This window comes from Piliocolobus tephrosceles, chromosome 21 (genome assembly GCF_002776525.5).
Source record: "Piliocolobus tephrosceles isolate RC106 chromosome 21, ASM277652v3, whole genome shotgun sequence".
In the NCBI taxonomy this organism is placed as follows: Eukaryota; Metazoa; Chordata; class Mammalia; order Primates; family Cercopithecidae; genus Piliocolobus; species Piliocolobus tephrosceles.
In genome coordinates, this window is record NC_045454.1 from 8,039,750 (window position 1) to 8,055,952 (window position 16,203).

The window sequence follows — 16,203 nt, forward strand, 5'->3', positions numbered from 1 at the left end:
GCCATGGCCGGATCTCAGCTCACTGCAAGCTCCGCCTCCCGGGTTCACGCCATTCTCCTGCCTCAGCCTCCCAGGTAGCTGGGACTACAGGCGCCGCTACCTCGCCCGGCTAGTTTTTTGTAGTTTTTAGTAGAGACGGGGTTTCACCGTGTTAGCCAGAATGGTCTCGATCTCCTGACCTCGTGATCCACCCGTCTCAGCCTCCCAAAGTGCTGGGATTACAGGCTTGAGCCACCGCGCCCGACCGGCCTTCGTTTTTTAAGACAGAGTCTTCCTCTGTCACCCAGGCTGGAGTACAGTGGCACAATCTCAGCTCACTGCAACCTCCACCTCCCAGGTTCAAGCAATTCTCCTGCCTCAGCCTCCCTAGTAGCTGGTATTACAGCCGTGCAACACCACACCTGGCTAATTTTTGTATTTTTAGTAGAAGCCAGGTTTCGCAATGTTGGCCAGGCTGGTCTTGAACTCCTGACCTCAGGTGATCCACCCATCTGGCCTCCCAAAGTGTTGGGATTACAGGCATGAGCCACCGTGCCCAGCCAGAGTCAGTTCTTAAACCCAACCTCTGCCTTTCCTAATGCTAACCTAGAGCCCAGTTCGTTATTCATTCCCTCAGTCATCAGATGGCAAATATGTATGAGTAACCGGCCATGTGCTGAGGTGCTGTATTTGTCCTGAGGATTATGGTAAGAAACGAGACAGCCATGGTTTCTGTTCTCTCATAGTTTTTACAGCTCAGTAAGGTGACAGACATTGAGTAAATGATTATCAGTAGGTTGCATGATAGCAGAGGGGAACTGAATGGACCCTAACATATAAGGGAACATGGTTTTCGGGGGATCAGAGAAAACCTCCCTAAATGGGTAAAGTTTGAACCGAGCTAGGGATGAAGAAGAATGGGCCGGGCACAGTGGCTCACAACTGTAATCCCAGCACTTTGTGAGGCTGAGGCAGCCTGATCACCTGAGGTCAGGAGTTTGAGACCAGCCTCGCCAACATGGAGAAATCCCATCTCTACTAAAAATAGAAAATTAGCCGGGCAAGGTGGCGCGTGCCTGTAATCCCAGCTACTCACTCGGGAGGCTGAGGCAGGAGAATCACTTGAACCCGGGAGGGAGAGGTTGTGGTGAGCCGAGATTGTACCATTGCACTCCAGCCTGGGCAATAAGAGCAAAACTCCATCTCAAAAAAAAAAAAGAATGAGCAAGGTGGGAGTTGGCACGTGTGTTCCAGGCACTGGGACGTGATATGGGGAGCAGATGTGAGGTGAAGGGAGCCAGGCACACTGGAGGAGTAAGGAACATTTCTGCCTGGGGGAAGACAGGCAGGGCCACGGGAAGGAGTTTGGTTTTAACCGTTGGCGATGTGCAGAGCTGCGGAAGAGCTTCTGCCAAGTAGGCAACACGATAGGCTTTGCATTTTGAAAAGACTTCTGTGGCTTCTCTGTGTGGAAAATGGATTCGAGGCATGGAAACCAGTTAGGAGGCCATTCCGGTAGCCCAGGGACCAACCGTGCTGGCTGAGTTAGTCAGTGTCAACTAACAAGAAAGGACATGTTCTTAACCTCCTCTTAAATCTGAGGCTCCTCAGTGGGTGAACTACAGCAAAAGTAATTGTTCCACTGAGAAAATTGGTGGAGACATTTGTCAGCTTTGATGGTGGGTAAAGAAAGGAGGAATGTCTTCTTTAATAATTCCTTTTTTTTTTTTTTTTTTGGAGACAGTCTTGCTCTGTCACCTAGGCTAGAGTGCAGTGGTGTAATCTTGGGTCACTGCAACCTCCACCTCCCATGTTCAAGCGATTCTCCTGCCTCAGCTTCTCAAGTAGCTGGGTTTACAGGCACCTGCCACCACACCCAGCTAATTTTTTAATTTTTAGTAGAGACAGGGTTTCACCATGTTGGACAGGCTGGCTTCAAACTCCTGACCTCAGGCAGTCCACCCGCCCCAGCCTCCCAAAGTGCTGGGATTACAGGCATGAGCCACCACGCCCAGCCTTCTTTGAGAATTCCTAATCAAGAATTTACATTCTCACCAGTTTCGGGCCAGAACTCACACTGATCTGTGTGGTCACCCAAAATGCAAGCTGAACATTTAACTTAAAGTGATGAGATGTGGGTACCACTCCCTGCCTGATATAAACAAATCTTCTCTTGGGAAACATCCTTTAAAGACAAACTTCAGGGAATTACCACAGGTCAACGTCTAAGGAACATAAGCACCAGTCTCTGTTGATTTACAAAGACACCAGGAAATAAGCTAGCCTGAGAGTCAGCAGAAACAACAAACTACAGAATCAGACCTGCCAAGACCACAGACTTGGCCGGGCGCGGTGGCTCAAGCCTGTAATCCCAGCACTTTGGGAGGCCGAGACGGGCGGATCACGAGGTCAGGAGATCGAGACCATCCTGGCTAACACGGTGAAACCCTGTCTCTACTAAAAAAATACAAAAAACGAGCCGGGCGAGGTGGCGGGCGCCTGTAGTCCCAGCTACTCCGGAGGCTGAGGCCGGAGAATGGCGTAAACCCGGGAGGCGGAGCTTGCAGTGAGCTGAGAGCCGGCCACTGTACTCCAGCCTGGGCGACAGAGCGAGACTCCGTCTCAAAAAAAAAAAAAAAAAAAAAAGACCACAGACTTTAGAATTAATAGATGAGAATGTTTACAAAGCATGCTTAATACATTTAAATAAATAAAATAACAAATTGAAAGTATAGTGAAGGAATAGGTTAAAGTTGCACAGGCAAATAAGAGAAGGAACCAAATAACTCTAATGATTATATGTGCATATATGTATATGTGTGTGTCTATATATGTATATATGTGTGTATATATATACACAATCATTTTATGTGTATATATGTGTATATGTATGTATATGTGTGTGTATATATATAAAATCGTTGTAATCAGAACCTCAGTGGGTGGTTGAAACAGCAGACTAGACATAGCTGAAGGGAGAATTAGTTAACTGGAAGATAAATTTTAAGAAATTACGCCGGGCGCGGTGGCTCAAGCCTGTAATCCCAGCACTTTGGGAGGCCGAGACGGGCGGATCACGAGGTCAGGAGATCGAGACCATCCTGGCTAACACGGTGAAACCCCGTCTCTACTAAAAATACAAAAAACTAGCCGGGCGAGGTGGCGGGCGCCTGTAGTCCCAGCTACTCCAGAGGCTGAGGCAGGAGAATGGCGTAAACCCGGGAGGCGGAGCTTGCAGTGAGCTGAGATCCGGCCACTGCACTCCAGCCCGGACGACAGAGCAAGACTCTGTCTCAAAAAAAAAAAAAAAGAAAAGAAATTACATGGAAGAGGCTGGGCATGGTGGCTCATGCCTGTAATCCCAATACTTTGGAAGACTGAGGCTGGTGGATTACTTGAGGTCAGGAGTTCAAGACCAGTCTGGTCAACATGGTGAAACCCCGTCTCTATTATAACTGTAAAAATTAGCTGAGCATGTTGATGCATGCCTGTAATCCCAGCTCCTTGGGAGGCTGAGGCAGGAGAATTGATTGAACCCAGGAGGCATAGGTTGCAATGAGCCAAGATTGTACCACTGCACTCCAGCCTGGGCGACAGAGTGAGACTCCATCTCAAATATATGTGCATATAAAGAAATTATGTGGAAAGGACACAGAGTGGCAAAGTACTGGAAGATACGAGAGAGGATAAGACCTAAGAAGGAGAGAACAACTAAAAGGAACAGTTTACTTAGATATTTATGTGATAGAAGAAACAAGAATTGGTATTGAGGGCCAAAGAGAAGAGCATAGCTGAATATAACCTCAGAGCTCCCAATCCAGTGGAGCCTGCAAAGGGGCCTTTGTAACTCCAGTCTGCATTTTGTCTGCCTTTCTTTAGGCTCAAAGAGAGGGCTGAACTCCAGTTTTGAAACCTCTCCTAAGAAAGTGAAATGGTCCAGCACCGTCACCTCTCCCCGATTATCCCTCTTCTCAGATGGTGACAGTTCTGAGTCTGAAGATACTCTGAGTTCCTCTGAGAGATCCAAAGGTAAGAGTTAAGGTCCATCTGGCCTGACTCTAAGTGGAGCAAAGTTGGGTTGTCTAATGATCTTTGGGACAAAACTGCCACAGTCCTGGCTCAAACATCATCCATGCCTACCTGTTCTCTGACTCCAGCTTCCCATCTCCCCCTCCAGTCTGCCTCTGAATGGCCCCAGATGGGTCTTTTGGCACCCAGAGCTGCCCCGGCCCCACCCTGCACACAGCCTCCTATTGTTCCTGGTGACCTCAGACCAAGCTCTTCAGTCTGGCATCTGTGTGGCCTGGTTCCTGCTTTAGCCCTCAACACAGTCTTTGCTCAGAAAACACTTTTGGAGATTAACCTTGGTCTTTGCTGAGCCTGTTCCCTCAGCCCAGGACACTCTCACCTTCTGTCTTGGCCTTGTGTACTGCCACTCAGCTGGTCTGGTCTCTAGGAAGCTTCTCTTGAGTGCCATAGGCTCGCATCCAGACCTCCTCATCGTCCACCAGAGCCTCTTTCCAGCCTCTTTGTCTGGCACCCCCCATGCCTGCTGCAGCCTTCATTGGAGCACATGTCACTCTAGGCTCCACGGGCCTTTCTGCCTCACTTTCTGGACTGGGGGCCCTTTGCGGGCAAGGACCCAGCACAACTTGTGTATATTCCCTGTGCCCAGCCAGTGCCCAGGACACGGGAGGCCTGAGGACTGTGTTCCTTCTGTTCGCTGGGCCCCTGGATCTGAAGCCACAGCTGCAGTGTCAGTGTGAGGTGTCCCCTTCGCTCCTCATTATCCTCTGGGCCCGGAGGCCTCTTGCCATTACTTGCCTTTAGGGGATGGTGGGTGGGAGGAATGGAGTAAACGATGTCTTTTCCTGTGTCCAAATCTGTCTGCCACCACACCCGCCCCATTCTCTTGCCAGTCTAGGAACCCTTCCAGGGCAGGGCTTTGGTCTAACAAATATTTTGGCCCCTTTCTATCTCAGGACTGAGTCCTTTTTCAGGATGCTTTTGCGTAAATGTCTAGAATGTCCTTTTTTCCCTGGCAAACTTCTACTCATCCAACAAGACCCAACTCTAACATCCCTTCCTCCAGGAAGCCTACCCTGACTTCTCCAGGCAGGATCTCTTTCTCTTTTGGGCCGTAATATATGTCTGTGCTGCCCTATCTCAGACCCGCATCTGACTGGCTATGTCTAGAGTAGACTTGCCCACCAAACTGGGCACTCCTGAGGGAAGGATGCAGGTCCGATTTCTATCTTGTACCCCAATGTCATCACTCAAAGGCCTGACTCATAGAAGGTCCAAGGAAGTGTTTGTTGAATGAACGAATTCATAAAGGAACAGTAGTTCATGCTGTTTCACTCCCCATCCAACTTTTCTCTCCTGGATGGTGCTTTTGCTTTATTCTTACCATCCTCCTGCAGGCTCCGGGAGCAGACCCCCAACCCCCAAAAGCAGCCCTCAGAAGACCAGGAAGAGCCCTCAGAAGACCAGCTGCAGCCCTCAGAAGACCAAGCAGAGCCCTCAGAAGACCAGCTGCAGCCCTCAGAAGACCAGGCAGAGCCCTCAGACGCTGAAGCGGAGCCCTCAGACGCTGAAGCGGAGCCGGGTGACCACCTCACTTGAAGCGTTGCCCACAGGGACAGTGCTGACAGACAAGAGTGGGCGACAGTGGAAGCTGGAGTTCCTCCAGACCAGGGACGACCAGGGCATTCTCTATGAAGGTACGCTGTGTCCATGGGCGGCCAGGGACTGGGTCGTCTCAGCGCTAGGACAGTGGGAGGGGACTCCTTCCTGAGAATGAGAATGGAAGTCATGTCCCTAGCTGCAGACCTGCCGCTAGGCAACTTTCTCTTAGACCTAGGACTCTACGCCTACCCACCAGCGGGGCCGGGCAACAGTGGGAGTGAGTGCAGCAGGCTGGAGTAAGGCAGTTGGGCGTGGTGGGGACTGCGGCCAGTTGGAAGGCATGTGTGAAGTGTGCCCCTTCTCAGCCCGCCTGCTGTGGGCATGTGGGAGGCCCAGGGGCTGCGTGCTAAGGATGATTGTTTTCTGGCCAGTGTGCAGAGAGAGGATGGATCCCCACCTAAGATTTGGTTGAAACATCGAGGGTGATGATGTCACACACACACCAAGAGGATAGGAGAGGTTTATTGCTTACGTAATGGCGGGCTCTGCGGAGAGCAGGCAGGCCTCCCATGCAGCTCTGAGATGCCTTGAGAGTGAGGACAGGAGACTGGCCAGGTGTTTCATCGTAGTTGGGGGTGGGGCTGGGCTGAGGGTTCTGCCACATGGGCCAACACCACGCATGGTTTGAGTCTTGTGGATGCAGACCCCAAAGGAGGGAGCACCCAGGCTTGCTCATCCGCTCGCCCAGGTGTGGAATGGAAGGGGAGGAGGGAGACATGAAGGCTCCCAGCCTGAAAATCCCAGCCTCTGTTACAATGAGGAAAATAATTATGGCAGTAGTGTTAGTATTAACTGTACTAAAGATGGAGTGCTTCTGCAAGGCCAGGCCTGTTCTAAGCACTTTACATGGGTTTTTCTTTTCCTTTCTTTTCTTTTTGGAGCTTTTTAATTGAGATAAAACTCACATAAAAGTTATTCTTTTATTGGCCGGGCGCGGTGGCTCAAGCCTATAATCCCAGCAATTTGGGAGGCCAAGATGGGCGGATCACGAGGTCAGGAGATAGAGACCATCCTGGCTAACGCAGTGAAACCCCGTCTCTACTAAAAATACAAAAATTAGCCGGGCGAGGTGGCGGGCACCTGTAGTCCCAGCTACTCGGGAGGCTGAGGCAGGAGAATGGCGTGAACGAGGGAGGTAGAGCTTGCAGTGAGCTGAGGTTGCGCCCCTGCACTCCATCCTGTGTGACAGAGCGAGACTGTGTCTCAAAAAAAAAAAAAAAAAAGAAGTTTTTCAGCGAGACTCCATCTCAAAAAAAAGTTATTCTTTTATTATTTTATTTATTTATTTATTTATTTATTTATTTATTTTTGAGAGAGTCTTGCTCTGTCGCCCAGACTGGAGTACAGTGGCGCGATCTTAGCTCATTGTAACCTCCACCTCCTGGGTTCAAGCAATTCTCCTGCCTCAGCCTCTTGAGTAGCTGAGATTACAAGCACATGTCATCACACCTGACTAAATTTTTTTTCTTTTTTTTTTTTTGTATCTTTGGTAGAGACAGGGTGTTACCATGTTGGCCAGGCTGGTCTTGAACTGCTGACCTCAAGTGATCCGCCTGCCTCGGCCTCCCAAAGTGCTGAGAATACAGGCGTGAGCCACCATGAAAATTCATTCTTTTAAAGGGTGCAACTGAGTGGCCTTCAGGATATTCACAGTGTTGTGCAACCATCATCGCTATCTAATTCCAGGACGTTTCTGTCACTGCAAAAAGAAACTCAGTACCTTTGAGCCATCACTCCCATTTTTCTCTCCTCCCATCCACTATTAGCCACTAACCGCCTTTCTCCCTCTGTGGATTTGCCCCTTCTGGGTGTTCACAGAAGCGGAGTCCTGCACTGTGTGGCCTCTTGTGTCTGGCATCCCTCACTCAGCAGCATGTGCCCAAGGTGCATCCATGCCATGGTGCGTCACTGCCACAGTCCTTTTACGGCTGCCTGATATTCCACGGTATGGGAGCACCCCGTGTGGCTTAGCCACTTAGCAGCTGATGGGCATTTGGGTTGTTTCCACTGTGGGCTGTTATGAGTAACGCTGCCGTGAATATTTGCTTACAAGTTATTTGATGGACAGAGGTTTGCTACATTCTCACCACAGCCTTAGGGTATCAGTACTATCCCTATCCCCATTTTATACATGAAGAACGTGGATCCCAGAGGTGTGAATTATTAGCTAGGCTCTGGGCTCCAGAATCTTCCAGGTTTTCCAAGAAAAGCTTGAAACCTGGATTTCGACAGGAAATCTTTGATTTGGAAGTGCCCACAAGCATGTGGGCAATTTTGAGCCTTCCGTTGGCCCTCCCTCCCTTGGAGTATGGGCGGGCAGGCAGGACAGCTGGTGTTTCAGACAGCCCCGAATCTGAGTCCTGACTTGGCTCCAACATGCTGAGGGAGCCCCAGCGAACAGCTCAGGCACTCTGTGCCTTGATGTCCCCCACTGGAAAAGTGAGATGAAGCCTTGCCCCCTGTCTCCTTGGGCTGTTGGCTCAAATGATGATAGGAGATGGAGGCCAAGCACTTGGAAAACTGTACAGGGTCCTTCCGAGGCAGAGGGAGGCAGTGTTAATAACAGGGACAGATAGGCAGGGCCAGGAAAGGTGACGGAGAGGGGAAAGAGTGTGACCAAGACCAAGCAGGAGCAAGGGAAAGAGGGCCATGGCTAACACCTAGGGAGCCCTCGCCTGTGCCAGCACTTTTATTTTTAAGAGATGGAGTCTTGCTCCATCAGCCAGGCTGGAGTGCAGTTGTGCAGTCACGGCTCACTGCAGCCTCAATGTCCCAGGCTCAAGCGATCCTCCCGCCTCAGCCTCCTAAAGTGCTGGGATTACAGGCAGGATCCCATGCCAGACACTTTGGGAACTCTCTGTCTTACCCATGTAATGCTGCCAGCCACACTGTGAGATAGGCACCCGTATTACCCCATCCTACAACTGGGGCACAGAGAGGGGAAGCTACTTGTCCAAAGGCACACAGCCTGGAAGTTGTAGAGCTGGGATTTGAACGCAGGCACTCTGGCTTCTCCCAAGAACGGGAGAGAAAGCAGGAGAGGCCGGGGAGAAAGAGCGAGAAGGAATCTGGATGAGAAGGAATGTGGGGCCGAGGAGCACAGAGGGAGGAGAAAGGGAGAGGGATGAAAAGCAACCGTGAGAAAGAGATTGAGGTGAGAGAGCAGAGTGGGGAGAGTGCAGGAGGGCGGGGAAGGAAGAGGGAGAAGGAGAGGAAAACACACTGGGCCAGGAGCTCCTGAGAGAAGAAACCACACTTGCCCTCCCCGGAAACCCACAGTGAAAGCACAGGAAGGGGCTACTCTGGGCCAATGTGGTTTCGGTTTTGTGTTTTATGACTCGGGTTGTTTGATAAAAATAGCAAACCCCAGCGCCCAACCTGCCTGAGTCATCCATTCCTTCAGCAGTCCCTTTATTTATTTATTTTTTAAAGTAGAGATGACCTCACTATGTTGGCCAGACTGATCTCAAACTCTTGGCCTCAAGCCATCCTCCTGCCTCGGCCTCCCAAAGTGCTGGGATTACGGCGTGAGCACTGCGCCCGGCGGCTCAGTGGATCCTTAAGCACCTACCGTGTGCCTGGCCATGGTGCCATCACAGACGCAGTGCAGGGGGAGCGGGGCTGGCGAAGGCCCTGCTGACGCGGAGCTTGCATTTGGGTCACACCACCATCGGGTGGCATCGCCCCAGAGCAAATTGCCCTTTTCTTCTGCCAGTTTGCACCAGTCGAGAAGAGATGGTGGAGTTGTGTGTCCCGTAGTTTAAAGCAATAACGGTAAAACAAGAACAAGCTGAATCATTATGGTTATTCGAACAGTGGACACTTTTATCCCACTCTCTGCACCATGCTCTAAGCACTTGATTAACCCTTATCTCTCTGTCCAGTACTGAATTATAATGTCATACTCCTGGGCCTCCCCGGAGCTGTGTGGGAGAGCCACCATCTGTCGTCAGTCACATGAGTCCCTGCAGCTGCTCACTGCGGTGCGCTGGGGAGAGCTGTCCGTGAGTAGCAGCTCAGGGTCAGGCACACACTGCCCTCCACAGCCTCTGCCTTCACAGATGGAAGGTGGGGCTGGTGTTAGTTTCCTGTGGCTGCTGTAACAAGTTACCACGGTGAGTGGTTTAACACAGCACATGCTTATTCTCCTGCAGCTCTAGAGGCCAGAAGTCCAGAATCACTGGATACAGAGTTTAGGTGTTGGCTATGCTGGTTCCTTCTGGAGGCCAGAAGGGAGAAGTCATTCAGGGTCCCCAGCAGGGCCTCGGGAGGTAGAAGGCATGGGACACCCTGGAGCTCAGCAGTGGGCTGGGCTGCCTCTGCTGGCCACTTGTAGCTTGACCTTTCAAATGACAGCGTGACCCTGTGCCTCAGTTTCCTCATCTGCAGAGGGGAGATGGTAATGCCACTGCCCTCACAGGGCTGCAGTCAGGAGAGTGAAATGAGTAGAGTGATGCCGGGAAAATAGCCAGCGCCGTGTACATGCTTCCTGGTGTTAGGGTCAGGATGGGTCCCAGAACAGTGCTCCTGCTCTAAGTTCAGGACCGGCTGACTTTGGCAAGGGGAGGCGCTCACCTGCCTGCCCGCCACTCCCAGGTCTTCATTTGGCACACGTAGAGTTTTTCCATGTGTCAGGTTTCTGTCAAGCAGAAACCTGGATCTGCCACCCTAGATCACAGAGTCTAGAGCCCTGGGCTTGTGGCCCGGCTCTGTTGGGGCCCTTGGCCAAGCCCGTTTTCCCTTGTGGCCTCCCTTGACTCCCTCTACATTGGAAATTGCCCAGCTGGCTTTGCAGGCTGTTGGCAGCAGGGCCAGTTAGAAAAGTTAAAGAGAAAAGCTTTCTATAATCTGCAAAGCAGTGCAGGAAATTTGTGTCAAATTGCCAGCTTCTCCTGCCTGCCTCTGAGTGCCAGGCATGTACGCATTGTCATTGACCTCATGGTGCCTGTGAGAGACAGGTACTGTTCCTGTGCCTGGGTTCCAGACAGGGGCGGGTGCTTGGTCATGATGTCACGGCCTGCTCCAGCATGGTCCCCCCAGTGCTCTCCCCACAGCTGGAAAGGATCTCTCTTTCCCCAAGACGGGTCCTGCATATGTCTCTCTCTCTTCCCCTGGGCTCAGAGCACCCTTGGCCTTGAACGTGTAGAGCTGGCTCCCAACCCTGCTGCAGCTGGAGCTTCTTGAGGGCAAGGACGGCTTCTTGGTGACTTTGTCACCCCCCGTCCTTCAGCCCAGTGTCTGAGATGATACCAGCCTCGATGGGGAAGGGAGGGTGGGAACGATGAGAGCAGAGGAAGGAGGGACACCAGCATGAGTCAGGGTGCGCGGGTGACAGTAGCTCAGCTCATGGACCCAGGTCGAGCCAGCTCTGCCACTCCCCAGCTGCGGAGCCCTGGTGTTATGGGGATATTTTAAAGCTGCCACCTGTGGAGCAATCCTGACACTCCAGGCTCCGTGCTGGGCTCTGGGCTGAGTGGGTTCACCGAGCAGTGTGCGTGCAGGGGGACGCAGACTCTTGCTGCACACATCGCTGGTGCTGCTCTTACTCCCGCCTGTCTGTTGAGTCCTTGCAGCCAGTCTCCGGGTAGGCCTCATTGCTCCGATCTTACAGACATGCAAATGGAGGCCCAAAGTCACACAGAGAGTAGAGGGAAGAGCTGGGATTTGAACCCTGGCCAGCCTGGCGTTTCTTGGCCTCTCTCCTCATCTGTCAGATGGGACGATGCGTGTGAAGCCCACGCTTAGCACAGGGCCGGAGACGTGGTGGGGTCTGTAAATGAACAGTAAGGGCTCCTGGAGCATGCTCTGTTGAGGAACAAGTGGGCAGGGTGCTTATGGGGAGCTGCCTCAGGGATCAGAACCCAGGGAGGAGTAAGGAAGCAGGCGGGGCAGAGCAGGAGGCGGCGCTGTAGGGAGGGCAGAGCGGGAGGCAGCGCTGTGATGCAGCCCAGTGATGGCCTCAGCTGACCCTGCAGGGCTCTGGAGCAAAAGTGGTCCTTCAACATGGGTCCGTGTTGGGCCAGGAGAGGCTGGGCCTTTATGTCCACCTTAATCAGTCATTGGACCTGGGTCACCCTGGGATGTGGCCTCGGATGAGGTCACTCTGCCTAGGACACACCTAATTCCCCAGCCACAGGCTGTGACGGTACGTGGGAACTGTCCACCAGGAAGCTCCTCAGAGCCTCAGTGCCCAGGGCTGTTACTGAGGAGCTCATGTGGCCCCCTCTGTCTGACATGTGTCCGCATTTCAGGTTCCCCAGAGGAAAGAAGGTGTTGCACAGAAACCACAGTGATTGCACAAGCAGTTTAGGCTCAGCAAGCCCCACTCACTTAGGGGATTCTGGGAGCCCTGCCGGAATCCAGGCTCCCAGACCTTGCCAGGAGAGCCGCCTCAGGCCTGCTGCATTAGCCCTTCCTGCACGGCTGGATAGTGACAGACAGAAAGAGGGAGAAGAAGCTTATTTAAAACTAGGAAGCTTGGACCGGGCACGGTGGCTCAAGCCTGTAATCCCAGCACTTTGGGAGGCCGAGACAGGCAGATCACGAGGTCAGGAGATCGAGACCATCCTGGCTAACCTGGTGAAACCCCGTCTCTACTAAAAAATACAAAAAAAAAAAACTAGCCAGGCGAGGTGGCGGGCGCCTGTAGTCCCAGCTACTCGGGAGGCTGAGGCAGGAGAATGGCGTAAACCTGGGAGGTGGAGCTTGCAGTGAGCTGAGATCCGGCCACTGCACTCCAGCCTGGGCGACAGAGCGAGACTCCGTCTCAAAAAAAAAAAAAAAAAAAAAAAAAAAAACTAGGACGCAGCAGGTCGTGAGAGCCAAGAGTGCGCTTGACCTTGTCAGAACCAGAGCACCAGAGCTGCTCCTCATTGCTGGGAAATCTGGGGACGATGACCCTGACCTTCCCTGCTGTTATAACCTCACTCCCTTGTTTGTTCCCCTATAGCTGCACCCACCTCCGCCCTCGCCTGTGACTCAGGACCCCAGAAGCAAAAGTTCTCGCTCAAACTGGTAAGTGACCCTGCAGGTAGGGGGGCAGCTTGGAGGGCAGGGACTTTCACAAACACATCCTTGACTTCTGAGCCCCTCTATCAGCTGGGAGAGCTCGGCTGGGGACCAGGGTCCCCACCTGCAAGGAGCGATGAGACCATGGACGGGGCAGGCACCCAGTTCTCCATCATCCCAGGGTGTTAGAAACCCACAGTTGGATCCGCCAGAGTCTGGCTCTGATGATCCCCGGCTGTGTGACCTAGGCAAGCCCCCTCAGAACTCAGTTTCCTCATCCGTGAAATGGAGCCGCTAATACCCACAGGGTGTGGCCCATCTGCCCCCTACCGCCGGCCTCGCAGCGTGCACGTATCGAGCACCTACTGTGTATCACCGTGCTGGGTGTGGGGTCCAGCAGAGAACCCATCAGATGGGGTCCCCGTGCTGAGGATTCAGTGAAATCACACATCAGGTGCCGACCCTGAGTTTCAGCTGTCAGACATGTGTGCTCAAGGGTGGGGCCAAAAGGAAACAGAGAAAGGGAGAGTGGCCACGAGGGTGAGTCATGCCTTCCACACAGAGGAGGTGCCTAACAGAAGGGCATCGTCATGGTTCATAGCCCCGCCATCATCTCTGGGTGCTGGGATTTCGGGTGACTTTTATTTTCTTTTTGTTTATCTGAATTATCTCACACCCCAGAAAACCAGGGACAGCTGGGTGGGTTGCCCTCCCTCTGCCCTAGATGGAGGCCATGAGAGTGGGTCAGAGCGTGGGCTGTGGAGCCAGGCTCACTAGTGATGGGTAGCACCTGCTTTGAGAGCCTGGCATGGCCTGAGCTGGGCTGTGTTTCACAAGCACTGCTTCATTGAATCCTCCCAGCAGGGCAGCTACCGTGTCCCTTTTAATGCTTCTCTGCGTGGTTCAGGTGTTCCTGGCACAGTATGCACCCCGTCAACCTGAGCCGTTCCTGTTATTACTACTGTAATTACGCTCATCATCCTAGAAATACAGCCTTGCTCTCTGTTCGTGCATCTGATCTCATCAGCATTTCCTGAGGCTCAAAACTCAGTGATGAAGAGTTGGCCCCAGGCCCAGCCCTGGAGAAGCTCCCAGTCTGGCGGGGGCCGTGCCATGTCCCAGTCCCATCAGGAAGAGGGATGGGCTGGGAGGGGAGCACAGGGCACCAGGCCGACCAGAGGACATTCACCCTCCCCATCCACTGGGAAGGCAGCTCTGTTCTGAAGCATTCGAAAGGTCGGGGGCTGAATGCCCAGTGGTGTTCATCCATCCATTTATTCATTCACCAAGCCTTTCCTGCAGCCTCCTGTGGACTGAGTGCTGGGGACATTTGCAGAGATGGGTCAGACCCAATTGCTGCCCTGAAGGAGCTGCCCACTTGGGGGAGTGGGGCAGGCATGAATACCCCATGTGAGATTGCTCAGGGCCTACGTGGCTGTGACCGCGTCACTCGTGTCAGTCACTATGGGCTTCGCCAGCATCGTGGGGAGGGCTCCAGGACGCAAAAAGGGAAAAGGAAGGACAAGAAGAGGAGCTGGGGCAGGGAGCTAGGCTCACTAATGACCAGTAGCAGCATCTGCTTATTGAGAACCTATTATGTGACAGTCCCTGTGCTGAGTGTCACAAGCATTATGTCATTTAGTTCTTTTGGGTTTTTGTTTGTTTTGAGACAGAGTCTCTCTCTGTCGCCCAGGCTGGAGTGCAGGGATGCAATCAAGGCTCACTCAGCCTCTAGTCTGCTAGGTTCAAGTGATCCTTCCACTTCAGCCTCCCAAGTAGGTGGGACCACAGGCATGCACCACCACGTCCAGCTAATTTTTTTTTATCGAGATGGGGTCTCCCTGTGTTGCCCAGGTTGGTCTGGAACTCCTAGGCTAAGCGATCCTCCCACCTTCACCTCAGAAAGTGCTGGGATTACAGGTGTGAGCCACCTGCACCCAGCTGACTCTGTACTCTTAAGAACCCAGCTGCACGAGTTGTTTTAATTAAAATATTTGGTGTGCCGGGCACGGTGGCTCACGCCTGTAATCCCAGCACTTTGGGAGGCCGAGGTAGGTGGATCACCTGAGGTCGGGAGTTCAAGACCAGCCTGACCAACATGGAGAAACCCTATCTCTACTAAAAATACAAAATTAGCTGGGCATGGTGGCACATGCCTATAATCCCAGCTACTACGGAGGCTGAGGCAGGAGAATTGCTTGAACCTGGGAGGCAGAAGTTGCAGTGAGCCGAGATCGTGCCATTGCACTCCAGCTTGGGCAACAAGAGTGAAACTCCATCTCAAAAAAAAAAAAAAAATTTGGTGGCTGTTTTTTTTGTTTTTTGTTTTTTTTTTTTTTTGAGACAAAGTCTCACTCTGTCACCCAGGCTGAAGGTGCAATCTTGGCTCACTGCAACCTGCGCCTCCCAGATTCAAGCATTTCTCCTGCCTCAGCCTCCCGAGTAACTAGGATTACAGGCACGCACCACCGCGCCTGGCTAATTTTTGTATTTTTAGTGGAGGCGGGGTTTCACATGTTGGCGAGGCTGATCTAGAACTCCTAACCTCAAGTGACCACCACCTGCCTTGGCCTCCCAAAGTGCTGGGATTACAGGCGTGAGCCACCCTGCCTGGCCATTGGTGTTATTTTTAACAAATACCCAATATTAAGAGTGGCTTAAGCAAGATGATATTTTTATTGCTTTTTCACTTAAAATCAGGGGCAGTTTTCCAGAGCTGATATGATGATTTTATAAACAAGGGGCCCTGTTTCCTTCTGTGTTTTTGCACCAACATTTTCGATGCATAACCTGCATCTCTTGGGCTGTAGTGGCTGCTTCAGCTTCCACCATCACATCTGCATTCCAGCCAGCTGAAACAGAAGAGGAACGGAAAGCCCTTTAAGGGCATAACCTGGAAGTTGCCCACGTTTCTTCTGCTCACATCCTCACTGGCCAGAACTTGGTCATGTGGTCATTCCTCACTGCAAAGGAGGCTGGGAAACGTAGTTTTTAAGCTGAACGCCACATTCCAGGGAACACTGTGGCTCTTATAAAAGAAAGAAAAGAAACCTGGGTACTGGGAGGTAGCTCGCAGTCTCTGATGTGTGTTTGTGTGTAGTACCTGAGGAATCTGGCTCTGATGTGGGGACTCGGTGAGGAACCTCATCATCGAGGGAGTAATAAATTGCCAGTGGGAACTGGGGGCCCTTGTCTGAGACTTCAGTGTGACAGCCTTCTGCCTCCTCTGTCCCCCAGCAGGATGCCAAGAATGGGCGCTTGTTCAATGAGCAGAACTTCTTCCAGCGGGCCGCCAAGCCTCTGCAAGGTACCTGGCAGGGAACTGGGCAAGGAGGGGAGAGTGAGGGGGGCACCAGCGTGGTCACAGCACCTGGCTCCTACCTGCTGGCGTGAGAAGGGTGGGTTTAGATTAAAGGTCCAGGTTTACTCCCATCTGTGCCCATAACCTGACTCCTGTCACCCCTCAGGCCTCAGTGTGTGTTGTGGCTGGCTCACACCAGCTCTTGGAAGCCAAGTGTTACATTTTCA

At 52.3% G+C, this 16,203-nt stretch overlaps 1 protein-coding gene and 1 long non-coding RNA gene across 11 annotated transcripts in view; one reads left to right on the forward strand and one right to left on the reverse strand.

Annotated features, from left to right (window-relative positions):
- Positions 1 to 16,203, forward strand: part of VRK3 (VRK serine/threonine kinase 3) — a 50,650-nt gene that overhangs the window by 18,349 nt on the left and 16,098 nt on the right. For 5 of the 10 annotated variants that reach the window (XM_026448406.1, XM_023182756.2, XM_026448405.1 and 2 more), the window contains 4 exons: positions 3,859 to 4,008; positions 5,403 to 5,702; positions 12,617 to 12,681; positions 15,913 to 15,982. In XM_026448406.1, coding sequence (XP_026304191.1) covers positions 3,859 to 4,008; positions 5,403 to 5,702; positions 12,617 to 12,681; positions 15,913 to 15,982 — 585 coding nt within the window. The remainder of the gene's footprint in view (positions 1 to 3,858; positions 4,009 to 5,402; positions 5,703 to 12,616; positions 12,682 to 15,912; positions 15,983 to 16,203) is intronic. The other 5 variants (XM_023182766.2, XM_026448404.1, XM_026448407.2 and 2 more) reach the window with 2 other exon arrangements.
- Positions 5,211 to 9,610, reverse strand: LOC116418583. Its single transcript, XR_004228676.1, has 3 exons — positions 9,239 to 9,610; positions 6,140 to 6,414; positions 5,211 to 5,772 (listed from the first exon to the last, which is right to left on the reverse strand). It is a non-coding gene; the product is annotated as an uncharacterized LOC116418583 (long non-coding RNA).